Here is a 17,955-nt window from a genome sequence, read left to right on the forward strand (position 1 = left end):
TCACATCTTTTTTTTTTAAGTTTTGAAATGATTGCAGATTTCTTTAAAATTGTTTTCCTTTGTAAAGCCACGCTATGTATTCATTTATTTGTTTGTGTGTTTATTTATTTATTTATTCATTGTTTCTTCATTTATACAATTATGTCATGTTTATTTGAAAGTGGTGCCTTTTGTTGTGGTGGGTGGAACACGAAAGCAGCATGTCCCGCCGCTACAAAACAGTCAAGCCGTATAGTTTCAAAACTCAATTCAAGAGCGACGTTGCAAAAAAACGTCCGGCCCAGAACCAAGCTTCAAATATGTCCTTCGTCCACATTTTAAAGGTACGGAAGTGTCCTTTATACATATTTAGAAGGGGGTTGTTGTATTGTACTATCTCTGGCGTGTTTACGAGCTGAATAGTTGTGATAAAAACAAACAGGGCAAAGCATAACTAGCATGAGTTGCTAAAGGATTAGCTATGTAGCTTAGCATAGGATGCTACATGTTTAACAGGTACGTTAACCCTAATTTCAGATGTTATGGTGTATTTACCGTAAGCCATTCGTGTTTTGCTTGTGCACGTTTAGTGAGCTTGTGAACCTTAAATTAAGAGAAGCGGGAGTAAAGGCCACGGGTAGATGTAGTACGCACAAGCTAGCATGCTAGTCCATGCTAACGCCATGACATAACCCTTTGCAAGAAGTCGGTAAGGGGATCTCCTTAGACTCTCGACTGGAACTGTACCCCCCCGTCAACTTAACTTCACCGTCTTATTTTGAGAGATTAAAATGATAAAGATATTAGTACAGCACGTTGTATGGCTTAAATCAGGATTGTCAAACTTGTTGGTATCGCAGGCGACGTCCTGGTAATTTGTGTTCGGTTAGGATTGTTAAACTCCAGACTATATCATCAGTCTAATCGTCTCCGTAACAAGAACAGTTTGCCCCGTGCCCACACAAACAGTTGTATGTTTTCGTTGAGCATAATGTAACTTGTAAACATTCGCAGAATAGGCGGGTAAAAGTGAGTGAAATTTTGTATGTAACTATTCGTAGACCCTCCTTTAACAGCAGTAACTTCAAACCTTTTCTGGAGTTCCAGATCACATGTGCCATCAGGATACATTTTGGAGCACTCCTATATACATAACAGTTAAGCAAGAATCCCACGATGTCTCTAGTGACAACCTATCTTGAGGTCATGCCACTGCATTTCCATTGGGTTTGAGTTCAGGACTTTACCGTCATGTCCAAAAACATTGCTACTCCTGTGCTTGATAGAAAATAGTAGCAATTATAACTTCTGAGTTGCACTGTTTCCGTTTAAGAACTTAGACGTGTGACTCAAATGCGAGACAGTTTAACGTATTCAGGGTTTGACAGGGTTGTGTGTTTTTTTTTTTTTTTTGGGTGGTGGCCTTGCCAGAATCAACGTTAGTCCTCTGTATTTATCTGTTTCAATGAATATGTCATATTTTATCATTTAAGACCCATCCATCCATTTTGTAGAGTCGCTTATCCTCACAAGGGTCACAGGCTTGCTGGTGCTTATCCCAGCTGGCTTTGGCCAGTAGGCGGGGACACTCTGAACTGATTGCCAGCCAATTGCTAGACACACATAGACGAACAACCATTCACGCACCCATTCACACCTAAGGACAATTTAGTATGTCCAATACACCAGCCATGTATGTTTTTGGAGTGTGGGAGGAAGCTGGAGTGCCCGAAGAGGACCCACGCAGGCTCGGGGAGACCATGCAAGCTCCACACAGATCCGCGCAAGGTGGATTTGAACTCGGCTTCCTTTAAATGTGAGGCGGACGTGCTATTCACTGCGACACTGAGCTGCCTGTTTAAGACACCATCTTTGAAATGTGTTTTCCATTATAAAATCAAATTTAATCTTAAACATTTGGCATTTTGTGGGCTTTGTCTTTTTCAAGCCTTTCCTTAAGCAAAGCTTTAACCTGACTTTCAACAAAATCTGCGCAAAATGCTACAAGTGATCAGTGACGCTTGTTCAAAGTTGTTAAAACTCAAAAGATTGACTCTTAAATGAAGCAAAAACTTGTTAATTTCATCCAATTGTGGCATCTGTGAACTTTGCGTGGCCCAACACAGCTTCTAAATCTCCCATGCATTATTGTTCTCGCATTTGCTTATTGTTGGTTATTTTGAAAATGTGTGGCAGCATTTACCGCTCACATGAGTAGAATAGTAATTCAGAGCTAGTGTATCCCACAGGCCTTGAGTTTGACACTTGTGTCTTAGGCATAATCTACATAGGTGCAGAACTTTAGTCCTTGAGGGCAGGTATCCTGCAAGTTTTGCGTTTTTTTTTCTTTTTGCTCAGCACACCTGATTCAAATGATTCGCTTGCAGCAAGTTCTGCGGAAGCTTGAAAATGATACTAATCATTTGAATCGAGCGTGTTTGAGAGAGAGGCTTCGAAAACATGCAGGATACCACCAGCCTAGAGGCCTGGAGTTCGACACCTGTGGTCTACATGTAGCCGGGGTTCTCTCGAATGGGCGGTGAATGTTTTTTCCCCCCAATTAAAACTGAAGGTCTGAGAAATTTCAGCTTAAGTGGAAATTTGCCAAATTCTCCGCGTCCGCGTTTGTGCATAGCAATCTTAAACCACACTTTTATGTCATCACTTGATCTCTAGCCGAGGACGTCAACGTTGGTGCCGTTTAGAGATGAAAGTTTTTTTGATTCGACGGAATTTGGCAATACCGCTGCCGCTTAGCGGTTTAGCATGTTTGTTAATGAATGAAACCACACAATGCGGACTCGTGTAGCAGCTTTTTTTTTTTTTTTTTTTTTTTAATAACCAAAGCTCAATTTTTTTTTAACACATGAATTATGATTTTAATGGCCCTGGTTATGTAGACAAGTCCTTAAATGCTTGTTTTAAACATGTTGGGATTACAATATGTGTTTTGATGAACTCTTTCATTGCTTTGCAGTTTTAGTTTTTAACGCATCATGGAGAACTCGGACAGGCACCGGACAAGGCCTGGTAGCTGGGGAGCTGGTGCCGACGGCTGGAGGAACCAGGACCAGAGTAGAGGACAGACATTCAGAATGGATGGAGGACAGCAAGGCAAGAACCACGGAAGTCCATACTGGGCCAGCCCCAAGAGGGGGGGACTCGGCCCCTTGGCCTATTCCCCTGGAGCCTTCCGAGGTGGTCACAGCCCTTTGCAGAGGGACGATCCACATCGGTTCTGGAGTCTGGAAAATAGTGGCATGACTCGAGAAGAGACCTGGAGAGAGCATATGCAACAACAATGGGGCAAGAGTTTCCGTTGTGGAGGTCCACATGAGGACAGGGATATATGGAGGAGGGATACCACTGATGGAAATATTCTTAATGCAGGTGGGAGTTCAGAGTTTGTCTAAAATGTGCACTGGGACAGATAATCAACAGGTTGAAAATTAGTAAATGTATAAAAAGTCTGACATGAACTAGGACTGGGCAATTTGTATGATAATAATGACGTTGTTTTGACAAGTAAAGTTACTTATCGTCAGCTGTGTGGCAGTATTTCCAAAACGAAAGTTGTGCAGATTAGGTCATTGCCAAAGTTATGTCTGTGGTCAATGCCTTATAAAGAGGGCAACACACACAATCTTGGTAAATCTTTTGACGTACTACTACTATCCAGGACACAGGTGTCAACCTCAAGGCCCGGGGACCAGAGCCGGCCCGCCACATCATTTAATGTGGTCCTCGAAATACTGATTGAAGTTCAAGTTTCTGGTTAAAATACCAAATTGCAATTCATCCTCAAGCTTTAAAACATTTTGAAGAGAGAAAAAACAAACATTTTTTTTCCCCAATCTCTCGGAACAGTTTTTACCGGCCTCTGCTTTCAAAACTAGTTAGCAGGGCAATTACTAGACCAAAGCAGAAATCAATGTCATCTTTTGAACATGCACATTTGCATGTAGAAATTGAGTTAATGGAGCGTGGATCATAATCAAAATTTCACCTACTTTTTTTTAAGGTATTGTCACTATTCTTGAGGGGGATATTTAGTTTGGATTTTGCATACCAGGTAAAAGACTACGACTGTAAGCTAGTTCACGATTTGATTTTATATTGGTTTTCTTTTGTTGAACTGTTGAATAAAATTGTAAACATGCTTGTTTAGCTTCTCCATCTTTTTTTATTAAATTTAATTCAGATTTTAATTGCATGTCGATCTGCTCGTTTGTTTTTGTCGTTTTAAGTGTATTGTTTTCAAAACGAAAAAAAACTGTGGAAAAAAATTACTTTTTCTCCTATATCACACAGCTCCAACATATTTTGCTTTTTCAAACAAAAGTTAATTTATGCAGAATTGTGATTGGCTGCATCCCTCTGTGACTTAAAAAAAATGACATACAGCAGTCTATAAAAGATTATACAGTACATACTTTAGACTAGACACACACACATTTCTGTCTCTCTCTCTCTTTCTCCCTCTCTCTCTTTTTATATGTATATATATATATATATATATATATATGTATATGTGTATATATATATATATATATATATATATATATATATATATATATATATTATTATTATAATAAACTCATGAAATAATTGAATATGTAAAATACAGAGTACAAATATAGTGGTTGTCTGTCTGTATATGTACCCCATGCAACAGTACAATTAAACCCATATTTAATGAGACAAAGAGTGTTAACCTGTCAAATTATTAATTTGAGGAAAAATGACAATATGGATGTAACAAGCATCACAGGGCTCCAGATAATCGAAATGCTTGTTGGAAGCCGTCTGGTTGTGAGCCGTTCTTTGCCCACGCCTCCTTTCAACCATTGTTTACATTTGAAACGTTCCTTCACTGGAAATTGCAATGCAGTACTCTAAATATAATTAGAATTTTTTTCCAGCTCATTGTCATTTTTGTTTTGTTTCAAAAGGAAAAAGGCGTAGGAGAAGAAACAAGGGCAGAAATTTTGCTGAAGAGGACCCGGACCTTCCAAGTGAGGAATCTACACTCTCAGCCAAAGATCTGCACGTTTTACGCCAAACTGAGATGCGCCTAAGCAAAGATGACATACACTGTCTCAAGAAGGTACATGCGCACCTTGTTCTGAGTTAAGCAGTTTTCTGTATGCTCTTTTGGGTGGCTTAATTTGTCCAAAGTTAATGGGCACACGCACACTAGGCATTGCGTCATCAAAGCACTTTTAACGTCTTTAGTTCCGGATTGTTTGATTCATCTGTGTTCTTCTATACAGCGTTGAGGATAACAAATTCACAGCTACACAATGTAGATGCAAGTAATCAATGTGATAACATCTGTTAGTAAAATTGAATACTTAAAATGTATTATTATTCAATTACCATTGAATGTTTGGTTAACATTTTTACCATTTGCACAGATATATTTATTGTTTTGAAATATATAAATTAGTTAATTCTACAAAATAAAAGTTTTTCCTCAAAATAAAAGTTATCTCATTAGCTACAGTACAGTAATTGGTTAATTTTTCACACAAATAAAATTTTAAAATTATGCTATCAATCGGAGTGAGGTATAACCCTATATTTACCTTATTGTAAAGTCATAGGTTGTTCATGGGATTTTTTTTTTTTAAACTTTTGGGGGATTTCCTGCTAAATAGCCTCCAAATAGCAGTCAAAGTTATACCTCTCCTTTTCATGTTTTTGCAAAAGGTAACAATTTTGCTTTGGTACTAACTATTGTCAAATATCTCCGCCTTCTCCTATTACCCAGAAGTCTAACAGCAAGCCTAATGCACTTTACACCTGCGCTCTTTGCGACGTTCTCTTGGACTCAGTGTCGGATGCAAACAGGCACGTCCGAGACAAGCGGCACAAGCGGAAGCTCCGGGTGAGAAAGAAAAGCCAGGGGTTTTTTTTGTTTTTGTTTTTTGTTTTTTTAAAGGCACATCAGCCTTTTGCTGGTTGTAAAACCAGACGTGGACATGTTGTGTTTGTGTCTCCAGGAAAGAAAAGAGCATGCAATGCTGACAGAGATCCTCCCTCCTGGCCCCGAGCATGTTCATTTATTGAATGCTGCCTTGGAAGCTGTCGTCCAAGAGCACGGAATGGATGACTGCAATGTCGAGAGGAGACGATCTGTTGTGTCCCTCATGCAAGATCTGCTCCTGTCCGTCCTGCCTGGTGAGCCACCTCTCAAGTTGTCAATGGTCATGCTATAAGTTACACAGTAGCTCACCGCTATTCCCGGGAGGCAGGGACAGAGCTGGACGTAAACAGGGCACAAAATGTGATTACATCTACCAAAGGCAATTTACATCTACCAAACATTTGGATTCATAGTCGGAGAGTTGAGACTTGTCTTAACCCTCATTTTAGAGATATGTGCCCATTTCAGCCACAAACTATGATCCCAAAACTCTAATTACAGTGTTTCTCAGAGTACAAGTCGAGTTTTTACCCCCCCCATTTTCAACCCCCATATTAGGGAGGTCAACCTATAACCACATAACTCAAAACATACATTTCCAAATATCTGTTTTTGAATAACATTAATTCAAATGCAAAATAAGTAATATAATATCATTTACAAGGCTTAACATTATTATATGTACCTCTTATTTGATATGGTATGTATCCGTTTTAAAGCGTTTGCACAGAACATTGCAAAAATGCACCTTCATCAAGCATTGCCTAATTGCCTCTTTGTTGTCAACCATGAGACTGCGTGGATCATTTTTTCAGCAGACTTCCGACACATTATGAAAAGAAAAAGACTTGGCTCCTTTAGCCCTCAGACATGTGCTTAAACAAGCTGCGAATGGCAACCTTCCACGCTCTGTTAAATGGGAGGAGCTATTTGGCGTGTCTGATAGCCATGATGATTTTGAGGGCTTTTCCACAAATTATTCAGCTCTGTCAAAAAAATAAATCATGCCTGGAACATGATAAAGCATATTTGAATTGGAATTTATGTGCAGAAATATGTTTGTGCATGGTTGCTTACATTGCTTCTTGTCTGCCAAATCTCTAGAGATCAGGCTTCGGTTGTATGGATCATCTTGCACTAAATTTGGATTCACGGATTCTGATGTCAACATCGACATACAGTATCCACCTCACGTGAGTAGCCCAGTGCCAAAACCGATGTGCATTTGCGATTATTTGCAGAATTCAGCATATTCACATGCTCTCTTCTTATATTATATCTATGTTGTGTAAAGGCTTTGAAATGGAATGTATTCACAGATGCATCAGCCAGATGTCTTGTTGACAGTCAAGGAATGCCTCGCTGTGAGCCGTGAGTCACTTTTTTAATGTTTGACCCAACCATAGACGCGTCTTTTGGAGGGCAAAAAAACATCATGTTTATAGTCTAATCAATTGAAGGATTTTGTTTGTGTGTTTTCAGCTCTTTTTGTTGATCTGGAAGCTGATTTTCATGCTCGTTTGCCTGTAGTCATCTGCAAAGAAAAGAAGAGGTGTGTAGTCCCGCCCGCTCTTAAGTCAACACATCCGGAAATTAGAAATTCAACTATGTCCAAAAACGTTGACATGACTTTCCACGAGAAAATTGGATAATAGCACAAAGCAAATGACTGTACAATCTCTTTGAATGTATTGTTCCTTGCAGCGGTCTCCTCTGCAAAGTGAGTGCAGGGAATGAAAATGCGTTCCAAACATCCTCTTACTTAGCTTCCCTAGCTATACAAGAACCTCTCCTCTTACCACTGGTTCTTGGATTTCGACTTTGGGCGAAGGTAACAGTCTTTACCAATGACTTTTCCAAAACAGAGGGCTGAATTTTGCATGTCTTAATTTTGAATTTGTTGTAGATCTGTCAAATCGACCATTCCGAGGAGGGTGGACTACCCCCATATGTCTTTGCGCTTATGGTCATCTACTTTTTACAACAGCGCAAGGCGCCCCTCTTGCCAACGTACCTGAATCAAGCGGTTTGTACCTCATTTTGAGCCAGGTTAGCTTTTCACGTGCGATTATAATGGTGGTCTGCTACACTTTTAGATAAAAACCTTTTCGCTGGGGAAGCTATCAGACTTCAACCTCACGTGTGTCGAGGACGGGTACTTGCACTGGACTTGCACCTCTTCAGCCAAAGATGCCCCGCAGTCACCAGAGGGGGCATGCATGAGGGGAAAGGTAGCATTTGTAATACCCAATCTGTCCATTTTTATTCTTTTGTTCAGCTTCATCCCGGTTGACTTTGACAGCATGACAGTAAAACACGTTAAATTCATGAATGACAACGGCTCAACAGAATTATCCACATACACATATATAAAGAGGGCTGTGTGTTGTTAGAGCTTCTTCACTAACAGTGGTCGCAAACACAAATTTGCAGGTTGTAAATCACAATATGGTGTAGTCCCATCACTAACTTAGGCTAACACAGTAGTCCCGTCACAATAGTACTCGTATAAAACGTACTTCTCTGGATGAAGCTTTCCTGTGAAAAATTAACGCGAGTTTCTACCGTAAATTAAATTTGTTAATGTATTCATATTATAGGTTCCACTGGTTTTCCAGAAGCCTCGCCCCCCTGCGGAAATTGGCTTTCTCTGGGTCGAAATGCTCCGCTTCTATTCCCTGGAGTTCAACATGGCCGACAACGTTGTCAGCGTACGGACCGGCGCTGTCCTGTCCAGGGAGTTGAAAGACTGGCCCAAGAAACGCATTGCCGTGGAGGGTAAGCAGGATGCCGGCTCTTGATTGCGCATGTGTGAGCATCCAAAACTCACTTCTAGTTTTGTGGGTTGTAGACCCTTTTGCTGTCAAGAGGAACGTGGCGCGCACTGTTAACAGCCAGCAAATGTACGACTACATTCTACATTGCCTCAAAACAACATACAAGTACTTCGCACTTCCCCTCAACATGCCAGCAGCCAATCACAAGGTGACAGCTCCATGCGCAAAGGAGTCACGCGAAGGGAAGGCGGATCTGCCACACTTGAGTCAGCTGAGCATTCAGTCCCAAAGTAAATGTGACGAAAATGGCCCGGAAGACTCTGATTGCATCATCGAGGAAGAAGAGGAAATTGAGGAAGGCAGCGACTCCGACGGCGAGAAGGAAAAAGTGGACTTGGGGAAAAGCAGCTTCTCCGAGGAAGAGGAGGACGAAGATGCTGAGGCGCACCGTCGACGTCACTTGGACAGCTTCACCACAGAGGATGAGGAGATTTTCCCTGTGGACGAGATCTCGGGGGAGGAGCTTTTGTCTGATGAGGAACCTCCAGATTTGGACTCACCTGGTTCAAATGAAGAAGAGGAAGAGGAGGAGGAACTGGCAACTGCTGTCACCTCGCCTCTGTCCTTACAAGACGCCGTTGAAAATGAACTCCCAGAAAATAAAAACCATATGCAGAACAACAAGTCATATCAGTTCAACAAGCATGCTTTCACCAGAGGAAAAGTAAGTTTATTGTTATTAGAATTATTAATTTGATTTTTGTCACCAGTACATCATAGGTTCTTGCAAAATGACCTTTAAATGTTTAAAGAAAGGTGACAAGAATATATGCCTTCATCATTACCTCACACAGAACATTTGTGTGGCGTAAAAGTTTCTCGCTATTTCTAATGAGAAACTGAACTAAATTATGAATGATTATTTTAGCTTTCTTCTCTACCATTGTACTTTGAGTGCGTAACGCGCTAGTCAAAAAAATGGGTGAAGTAAATCATTTCCAAAGGAGACCAACACCTCAGATGCTGTTAACATTTTAGGGATGTTGACTAAAAAAAAATAGATGTGATGAAAATTTAGATAAACTGGCAATGTGAAGTCTACACACCCTTGTGTTTTCCATCCATTCTGAACACCGTATTCTATCGATTACCATTTTTATTTAAAACAATTCAGCAGCAAAATAAACCCATTTTTAGTAATCTTGGGAGGTGGACATTTTGCCATCTGCTGTACCCTGAAAAAAAATGTAATGCTTGACTTCTCCTTGACTTGCCCTTGAAGGAAATTGCAAAACGTAATTTTTGGGGAGTATCTTACGGGTCAATAAGACCACAACTCCAGTTGGTTCAGAAGTACTCTGGTACCTGTTGTTGACAAATATGAAAAAAATGTAAATATATTTTTGCGCACATCCAAACAAAATTTCCCATTCATTCCTTTCAGTCCCACATGGTTGTGTGTAGCTTGTGCAAACGTGATGGTCACTTGAAGAAAGATTGCCCGGAGGATTTCAAGAAGGTGGAGTTGCAACCTTTGCCCCCAATGACTCCGGACTTTCTCAATATGCTTGACCAAGTCTGTGAGCAGTGTTTTGGTAAATACAAACTATTCGCTTAAAAAAGCAGTCATCTTTGAGGTTATCCAAACTGACGGGTGATGTTCGCTTTATTCCAGTGGACTTTGCCCCGGATGAGGTGGAAGTGGCCGTCAGAGAATGCATCCTGCAGGATCTGGAGACCTTTGTCAGGCGACAGTTCCCTGGTGAATTCAAACCACAAGCATTTACATTTTATTGCCACGTTTCTGTAATGTACGGTCCCGTAGCCATCAAGTCGTGGTAGGATGACTTTGTTTATGTATTCCTTCGTTTTGTGGGCAGGTGCTCGTCTGCAGCTCTTTGGATCTTCAAAAAATGGTTTTGGTTTCAGGCAGAGTGACCTTGACATTTGTATGGTGCGAGAGGGCCAAGACAACATGGATGTATGCCATCTTACTGTCATTTCTAAGTGATGTGCATGTAAAATATGTTTTCACTGTAAAGCAAGCATCAAATCAGCAACACAAGACACTTTTTGCTTATTGTTTCAAACTATAAATGGCAGCAAGCTAAAGGAATTTTGATGCACGCTAATAAAGAATGTATTAACTTACTGTCAGTTGTATATTAACTTAGAGTAAATGCGCGTTGCATCACAGAGATGACAGTTCCTGTGTTATGGTTGAAATGCTTTGCCACTCATCTTAGTATGTCAGAACTCAAATGAGTATTACATTGCTTGTGTTTTTCCTCTCAGGATGTTGACTGCATCAATATAATTGAGCGTCTTGCAAAGCTTCTGAGGAAACACCCCGGTAAAAAGCACATGATCCTCATTCCAGATGTACCAGCTCATGTATTGTGCGTCTCATCATCTCCTCTTGCCCTCCCCCAGATTTGAGGAACATCCTGCCGATCACTACAGCCAAAGTCCCCATTGTCAAGTTCTACCACGTCCGCACTGGTCTGGAGGGAGACATAAGCCTTTACAATAGACTGGTGAGGTGTTTGTTTCGCACTTAAGTGTAAAGGTCCGCAGCATTACAGCTTTGTTTTCACCCACAGGCTCTGCACAACACGCGCCTGCTGGCCTTATACGCCGCAATTGACAGGAGAGTGAAGATCCTCTGTTATGTAATGAAGGTGTTTGCCAAGGTCTGTATGCTGCAGACCGCAAGCTGTCATCCAAATGTTGCTGCTTTTGCCAAATGGGGATGGCATTTTCATTCCAGATTTGTGACATCGGGGATGCTTCGCGAGGCAGTCTCTCGTCTTACGCCTACACCCTCATGGTTCTCTTCTTCCTCCAGCAGAGGGAACCACCTCTTATACCTGTTCTACAGGAGGTACATTTCTCGAGAATTCCGGATTGACGAAGGATGTACAGTTAACTTCAACTTGCGCATTATAGTTTGAAGTCAAAGAATTGTTTACTCTCTGGCACAATAGCTATTGCCTTCAAACAAGGTCTGACTGGCACAACAAAACTGCCCTGCCGCTTTGGCCTAAAAGTGTAGGCTTACATGCTTGCAACCCCTGTAACTGAGAAGCCATTGTTTGTCAGACCATCCACAGTCATGGTTTTACAAACCAGAATTAGATTATTATAAGATTTGTATGCAGACATGACTCTTGACCATCTCTGGCTACCACTCGGTTCTGCCGCTGATACTGGTTCATTGCCCTGTTTGCAACTCAAATTTTTGCTTACAACTCAAGAACAAAAAACATTCAGGTGGCGGTTCGTAACTCGGAAAAAGTCCGCCTCTGTGTTTTTGCAGCTTTATGGCGGCGACCAGAAGCCTGAGGTGTTAGCGGATGGCTGGAACGTGTATTTTTTTGATGATTTAAAAACCCTGGTCAGTATCTCGGCTCGACTTGGCTGTGTCACGATCGCATCTCGCTACCTACTCATCCTTGTCTGGACCCGCAGCCAAGTCGCTGGCCGCAATACGGAAAGAACAGCGAGACGGTGGGGGAACTGTGGCTCGGCCTCCTCCGTTTCTACACGGAGGACTTTGACTTTAGAGAGCACGTGGTGTGCACCCGTCAGAAAGCCCGTCTCACCACATTCAACAAGCAGTGGACGTCCAAATACATCGTCATCGAAGGTCAGAAGTGGCTGGAGAAGCCTTCAGTAAAATGTCAGCGCTGGGACATCCTGGAAAGGTTGAATTTTCTGACTGTCAACTCTCTTTCCGCCGCAGACCCATTTGACCTCAATCACAATCTTGGTGCTGGCCTGTCCAGGAAAAGTAAACTGCTTTTGCTGCTTTTCATCTTTTGCTCAACTTTTGCCAAGGTTGTATGTCTCTGTTCTCACATGTGTTTCCTTATTTTCATGACAGTGACCAATTTCATCATGAAGGCTTTCATCAATGGCAGAACTGTGTTTGGCACCCCCATCAAGGCGTTTCCCCCTGAATACGCCAATAAAATGGTTGGTACTTGCGGTTTCAATTTTGTCGTTTTCATCATGTTGGCCATCTCATCAGTAAAATATGAACATAAACTCTGTTCATGTACAACCCATATCCCGATAGCAGGCCGCTTTGGTGCAGCTTTCTATTGGTGAATAATCCCACAAATAATTAAAGGGATTAGTGCTTAATTGCTTTCAAATGGAAAAAAAACAACAACCTCTGACTTGTTCACTTTAGTTGCAGTATAGTCGTAAGCCCGCATAGACTTGTCCAGCCGCTAGCTTGAATTTGTCGTCCGATTTTTTGTGGTTTGTCCGCACGTTCCTCAGGAGTACTTTTTTGACCCCCAAGTCCTCACCGAGGGAGAAGTGGCCCCCAGCGACCGCTGCTGCCGCATCTGCGGCAAGATCGGTCACTTTATGAAAGACTGCCCCATGCGCCGGAAGTGAGTGCGGACGGTCGGTCACGAGCCGGGAGGGGAGAGGACCGGTACGCAAGTATTTCTGCCTGCCGCAGGTCCAGGCACAGGCACGACTCGGAGAGGAGGCCGGACGGCACGCACGAGCGGGCGGACGCGGGGGAGGACTTGGCGTCCAGGCACAGAAGTGAACACTGGAGGTGGCGGGAGGCTCCGGAGCCGCGCTGCTGCTTCCTGTGTGGATCCAGCGCTCACATCAAGAAAGACTGTCAGCTCTACAGAGGTCCCGCAGGTTGGCAATATTTTTTTTGTCTTTTCGGGGATACCGCACTTTTTTGATGATGCGCACTCTCGCTACTTCAAGAGAATGTGAGAATGGGGACAAAAAAAAAAAAATCCAGAAATTCACATGCGTGTTTAATGAAGTCAACAATGATTGTCTGTAGGAATAGTTGACCCTCAAATTTTTTACAACAGTCTCCATTGGAGATTGTTCATCCTTTTTCTATCTTGTCTAACAGGAAATATGAAATTGGAAAACTTCCCTTCGCCCTCATCGGGCCTCTTGAGGAATTTTCGAGAGAAACAAGTAGGAATTTAAAGTCAGATCTACAAAATTGTGGACATTGTTTTAGCCAGTCTGTCTAATTTTCTTTTTCTCCAGAGTTCACCATTAAAGGACGAGAACAAAAAGCATCAGCATTTGATGCTAAGTCCACAAGCAGGTATGTGTCTTATGCACAACGGTTTTTTGTAGAAAGCAGAAATGTTGTATTACAGGGTTGTTTAGTTTTTTTGTTTTTTAATGTTCTGTGTTTGCCCTTCAGGCAGTTTAGCGACCCGCCATTTAAGTCGGCCCAGTCACAGGAAGAGCCCGGTGGAGTGAGCCGTGGCCGCGCGGAGCCCTCGAGGTTCTACCGGTGTCCAGGCGGACAGCGACCCGCCCCGGAAACCCCGTCGATGGCAACGGGGGCCGTCGGGCGGGAACCTTTTTAAAGCCAAAGCCGGGACGCCGTCACTTGAAGCCATCTTAGGCCTTTTTTTTTTTTTTTTTTTCAAGTTTTTATTTAGATCTTGTCCCCTCCCCCTCTTCAGAGGGGGTTTTAAAGTTTCATTTTAACGCAGTGCATCATGTATGCATTTCATCATTTTTTTTTAACTATTAAGTCGAATCTTTAAATCAGTGACAAAATAGTAAGTCTGGCCAATGATAGCATGCTTTGTTGATTTCTCTCCGTTTTTGTACTGTCCTGAAGCTGTTGGACAGGAGATTGATGATTTCTTTATCTTTATTTATATTGATGTTTCAATGGTGAAACGAGTTTAACGTTTACCCGGCCATGTTTTGTTTTATTTTTAATTAATTTTAATATTTTAACTTTGATTTGTCCTTTGCACTGATACTCACAAGTCCATGTCCCATCTGCTTTAAAAGCTGCTGACAAGCATTCTTCTTTGTGTAGATGTGTGTATATATTTTAGGATCATTGTTTCATTTTAAGAGACTGCTGGTCCACCTATTTTATAAAGCAAACGCACAGACCCAACTGCCCTCAGCCTTTGGCGCAAGCTGTCGCTATCTCATCAAAAATGATGGCGCTGGATGCAATCATGGTCAAAGCCTAAATTTAAAGAGAAATGTATGTATCTGACTCGAAAGTACACTTTTGTTTACACAGAGCCACACACTGGTAGCTGCACTGTGAGGGTCCACGCTCTCAATTTATGTTGCTGCTAGATGTTTAAAGAGGAAATCAAGTAAAGCATTTTTTTTTTTTTTTTTTTTTTTTTACAAGATGTTCTATGTACCCCTACCGGTGTAAAAACAGCCTTCTGATTAATAATGCATTTGTGGATCATGGGCTTATCAGAAAAAAATGCACCTTTTGTTTCCATCTCGGGGCGGCCATTTTGCCACTTTCCGTCAACAGATGACCACACTTTCTAAAGGTCTCAGGTAACGACTTGCGGCTTTAGTCATGTGATGTTGGCAAGCTCACATGACTGTCTCGTGAGTCCACAGCAAGTTGTGAATTGGCCACCTGGATAGTAATGAGTGGATTTTGCTGAATCATTTTTGTTGTACAAAATGCAGCATTAATCAGAAAACAATTTTTGGACAGGTGACGGTCACGTTATTGTAAAGAAATTTTTTGAATTGACTTCCCCTTAAAGAAAAAAAAAAGCCTGCTTGTCACTCAGTATAGACTGTCTAGCTTTATTGCAGTTGTGATATAAGTTTGAATTTCATTAAAGAACGTGATTGATATTGTAAACTATTGTTTGTTTTTGAAAACAGCAGCCTTAATGTTTCTTTAATGTCAGACTTGACTGGTTGATGTTCAGTGGTGCCGTTCATGGGCCTGCCAGGTTTGACTTTGCAGCCCATTTTATTCATTAAACACAAATTCCATTGGTTCCCTTAAATGTTTTCCAGAGCTGTGTTCTTGACTACAACTGCATTCGTACACGGGCACATCTCAACACATTTGAATGTTGTAACCATATTTGATAAGATTTTGTTTATTTTAATTCTTCATTAAAATGGGTAAGGTAAGAATGGTGGGGGCATGTGTTGTGTGCTCCCCTCCCCTGGAAAAACAACAGTAGTTTGGGGAAAATCTCAAAAACTATTTTTGTCCACATAATTAAAATTTTTACATGGAACTCGAGGCAAGGTTGCCCACTGTCTCCCTTGGTATTTATTTTGGTTATAGAACCCTTAGCCTTTTGGCTACGTTCGGAGGCAAACTTTAAAGGCATCACACGCGCAGATGCAGTCCAAAAAATCTCCTTATATGCAGATGACCTTCATTTGTCTCGGATCCAGTTTCCTCCTTCCCTGCAATTTTTAAGATTTTAAACGAACACGGCAATGTGTCTGGTTGTAAGATGAATTATCAGTTATGCCAAAGAGGTTTCTACTTTCGTATCACCCTTTAAATGGTCAGCTACTGGCTTTTGGTATTTGGCTATCCACATTTCCCCTTCCCTTTCAAATCTATATCACAGCAATTTTAGTCCTCTGATCAGCAAGACTGAAGGGGACTTGGGGACTCCCCCCTCTCACTTGTGGGTTGGATACATCTGATTAAACTAAATTTCTTTATCTGTTTCAGCACCTTCCTGTTTTTCTCAAGAAATCCTTTTTCGAAAGGTTGGACAAGCTAATCTCAGCTTTCCTATGGGCTGATAAGGTCGCCCAGAATTCGATATTTGGTTTTGCAGAGTCCTAAGGACACAAGTGGTTTTGCCTTGCCAGTTTTTAGGTATTATTATTGGACAGCTAACATACAGAAGCTTTTTTTTTGGGATGTGCGAGGAGCCGGACTCGTTGCCACGCTGGGTAGACTATCACCATTTTGGTTGCGTTCACTTTTGTGTTGGCGACTTCCACTGTCTCACCTAAATTGGCCCATTGTGTTGATTTCTGTGAAGATCTAGCGTCAATACAGGAAGCAGGTCGGACTCTCAGGACCCTCCACTCGGACGTCTGTTTACAGAAACCGCTGTTTTCAAACATCGACAACTGATCCAGCGTACCAGGTTCGGTCTAACAATGGGATGAAATCAGTTAACGACATGTATGCAGACAATGTGTTTTCCTTTGTGCGTGAGACTTTTTGCCCTTTGGATGAACAATCACACAGGAGGTGTGTTTGTGTGCATGCATGTTTGAGTGTGCATGCCTGCAGGTCCTATCAATTTCAACATCTGCGGGCGTCAGTTGAGTCAGCGTAGGCATGACTTGTCACACTCCTCATCTCCTTGCTTAAGATTGCTTTGGAGCTGTACCAATTGAAGAGGCACCCGCAAGGTCCATGTTGTCAAATGCGGTGCGCAAAGTGATGCGCATCCCTTTCGCTCAAAATATATTTGGAGTATGTGTGAAAACTTCCATGTATGTATTTGGATGAGCCTTTTGTGTGACTTGAATTTTGAATCGACGAAAAGGCAGTGACCGACATATGAAATCACTTGCCGAAGCTTGCACACCGCGGGAGAGAAGGATAACATACCTCAAGCGGTTGCTTGGTCAAATATTTTAATATGCTATTACTCATCCTAAGGACAATAAACTCTATTGACGAGGTTGCTTGGTCAAGCATATCAATATTCCATTACTCATCCTAAAAACGATAAACTTGATTCGCAAATAGAGTGTAAGGTCAACATGAGGAGAGGTATTTAAGTGGGACCGTCAATGATAGAGCAGATTATTTTTCACTCCGGGATCAACAAGGTGCTTCAACTACAGCCTGTGGAGCAAAAAGGTGAGAGCAATACCATATCCCGTGTTTTTCAGGATTTATCTCAGTAAAATAGTCTTTAGGGTTATTTTATTTTTTTAAATCTGAAGCTTCAAATAGACACGAGTCTAAAAGAACAGTCTAGTGATCAATCAGGGTGCAAATTGACGGAATGAAAGGATGATTTTTTTTCCTGGATTCCACACGAGAACTTATATGTTCCCGATGTTTTGCCAAGACAGGTTAACCGACATGTCCAGACTGCTGAAGATCACCCTGGTGGTGGCCATGTTTGTGCTCATATCAGCCACACTGATGCCCAGCGCAGAGGGCCTTCCCCAATTGCAATCACCCAATTTACCGGGCGGCATCGTTGCCCAATCCTGGGCTCTTATTGGAGAAAGCATGATACTGCAAAAAGGGGAGGCAAAAGGGGAGGAATGAATCATCAAATTCAGCACAAGAGAGAAGGAGATGCAAAACAGCTAATAAAATGTCCTGAGATCTAATTGCAACAATTCTGTTCTCGTATCCACTCCAAATAAAATGAATGTCAACAGCAAGATTTTGAGGAATTTTTTTCTGAATGGAATGCAAAAGTTGAAAAAGTTTTCCTGGTTTCCTTTTGGCTTAACACTGTA

The 17,955-nt window shown here is 41.7% G+C and overlaps 1 protein-coding gene and 1 long non-coding RNA gene across 2 annotated transcripts; both read left to right on the forward strand.

The window, feature by feature from the left end:
- The first annotated feature begins 63 nt into the window (after positions 1-63).
- Positions 64-15,491, forward strand: tut7 (terminal uridylyl transferase 7). The gene is made up of 29 exons (XM_088422847.1): positions 64-323; positions 2,957-3,369; positions 4,932-5,086; positions 5,753-5,869; positions 5,985-6,162; positions 7,013-7,101; positions 7,228-7,279; positions 7,391-7,460; positions 7,613-7,739; positions 7,815-7,934; positions 8,005-8,139; positions 8,509-8,686; positions 8,760-9,409; positions 10,130-10,280; positions 10,361-10,447; positions 10,566-10,666; positions 10,981-11,038; positions 11,119-11,222; positions 11,289-11,378; positions 11,456-11,569; positions 12,005-12,082; positions 12,157-12,334; positions 12,431-12,478; positions 12,572-12,663; positions 12,976-13,091; positions 13,163-13,356; positions 13,586-13,653; positions 13,729-13,789; positions 13,892-15,491. The coding sequence occupies exons 2-29, from the start codon at positions 2,976-2,978 to the stop codon at positions 13,948-13,950; spliced, it is 3,864 nt and encodes a 1,287-aa protein (XP_088278973.1). The 5' UTR covers positions 64-323; positions 2,957-2,975; the 3' UTR covers positions 13,951-15,491.
- Positions 15,492-17,162: 1,671 nt separating this feature from the next.
- LOC148429560 (uncharacterized) lies at positions 17,163-17,877 on the forward strand. The gene is made up of 2 exons (XR_015867143.1): positions 17,163-17,338; positions 17,553-17,877. It is a non-coding gene; the product is annotated as an uncharacterized LOC148429560 (long non-coding RNA).
- The last annotated feature ends 78 nt before the right edge of the window (positions 17,878-17,955 follow it).

This window comes from Hippichthys cyanospilos, chromosome 1 (genome assembly GCF_059441005.1).
Source record: "Hippichthys cyanospilos isolate Australia breed blue-spotted pipefish chromosome 1, RoL_Hcya_1.0, whole genome shotgun sequence".
Classification (NCBI taxonomy): domain Eukaryota; kingdom Metazoa; phylum Chordata; class Actinopteri; order Syngnathiformes; family Syngnathidae; genus Hippichthys; species Hippichthys cyanospilos.

Coding starts and splice junctions, on each gene's coding strand:
- tut7 (XM_088422847.1), top strand. CDS start 2,976: ATGGAGAACTCGGACAGGCACCGGACAAGGCCTGGTAGCTGGGGAGCT. Junction 12,083..12,156: donor TTGATGATTTAAAAACCCTG/GTCAGTATCTCG, acceptor CTGGACCCGCAG/CCAAGTCGCTGGCCGCAATA. Junction 12,479..12,571: donor TGCTGGCCTGTCCAGGAAAA/GTAAACTGCTTT, acceptor TTTTCATGACAG/TGACCAATTTCATCATGAAG.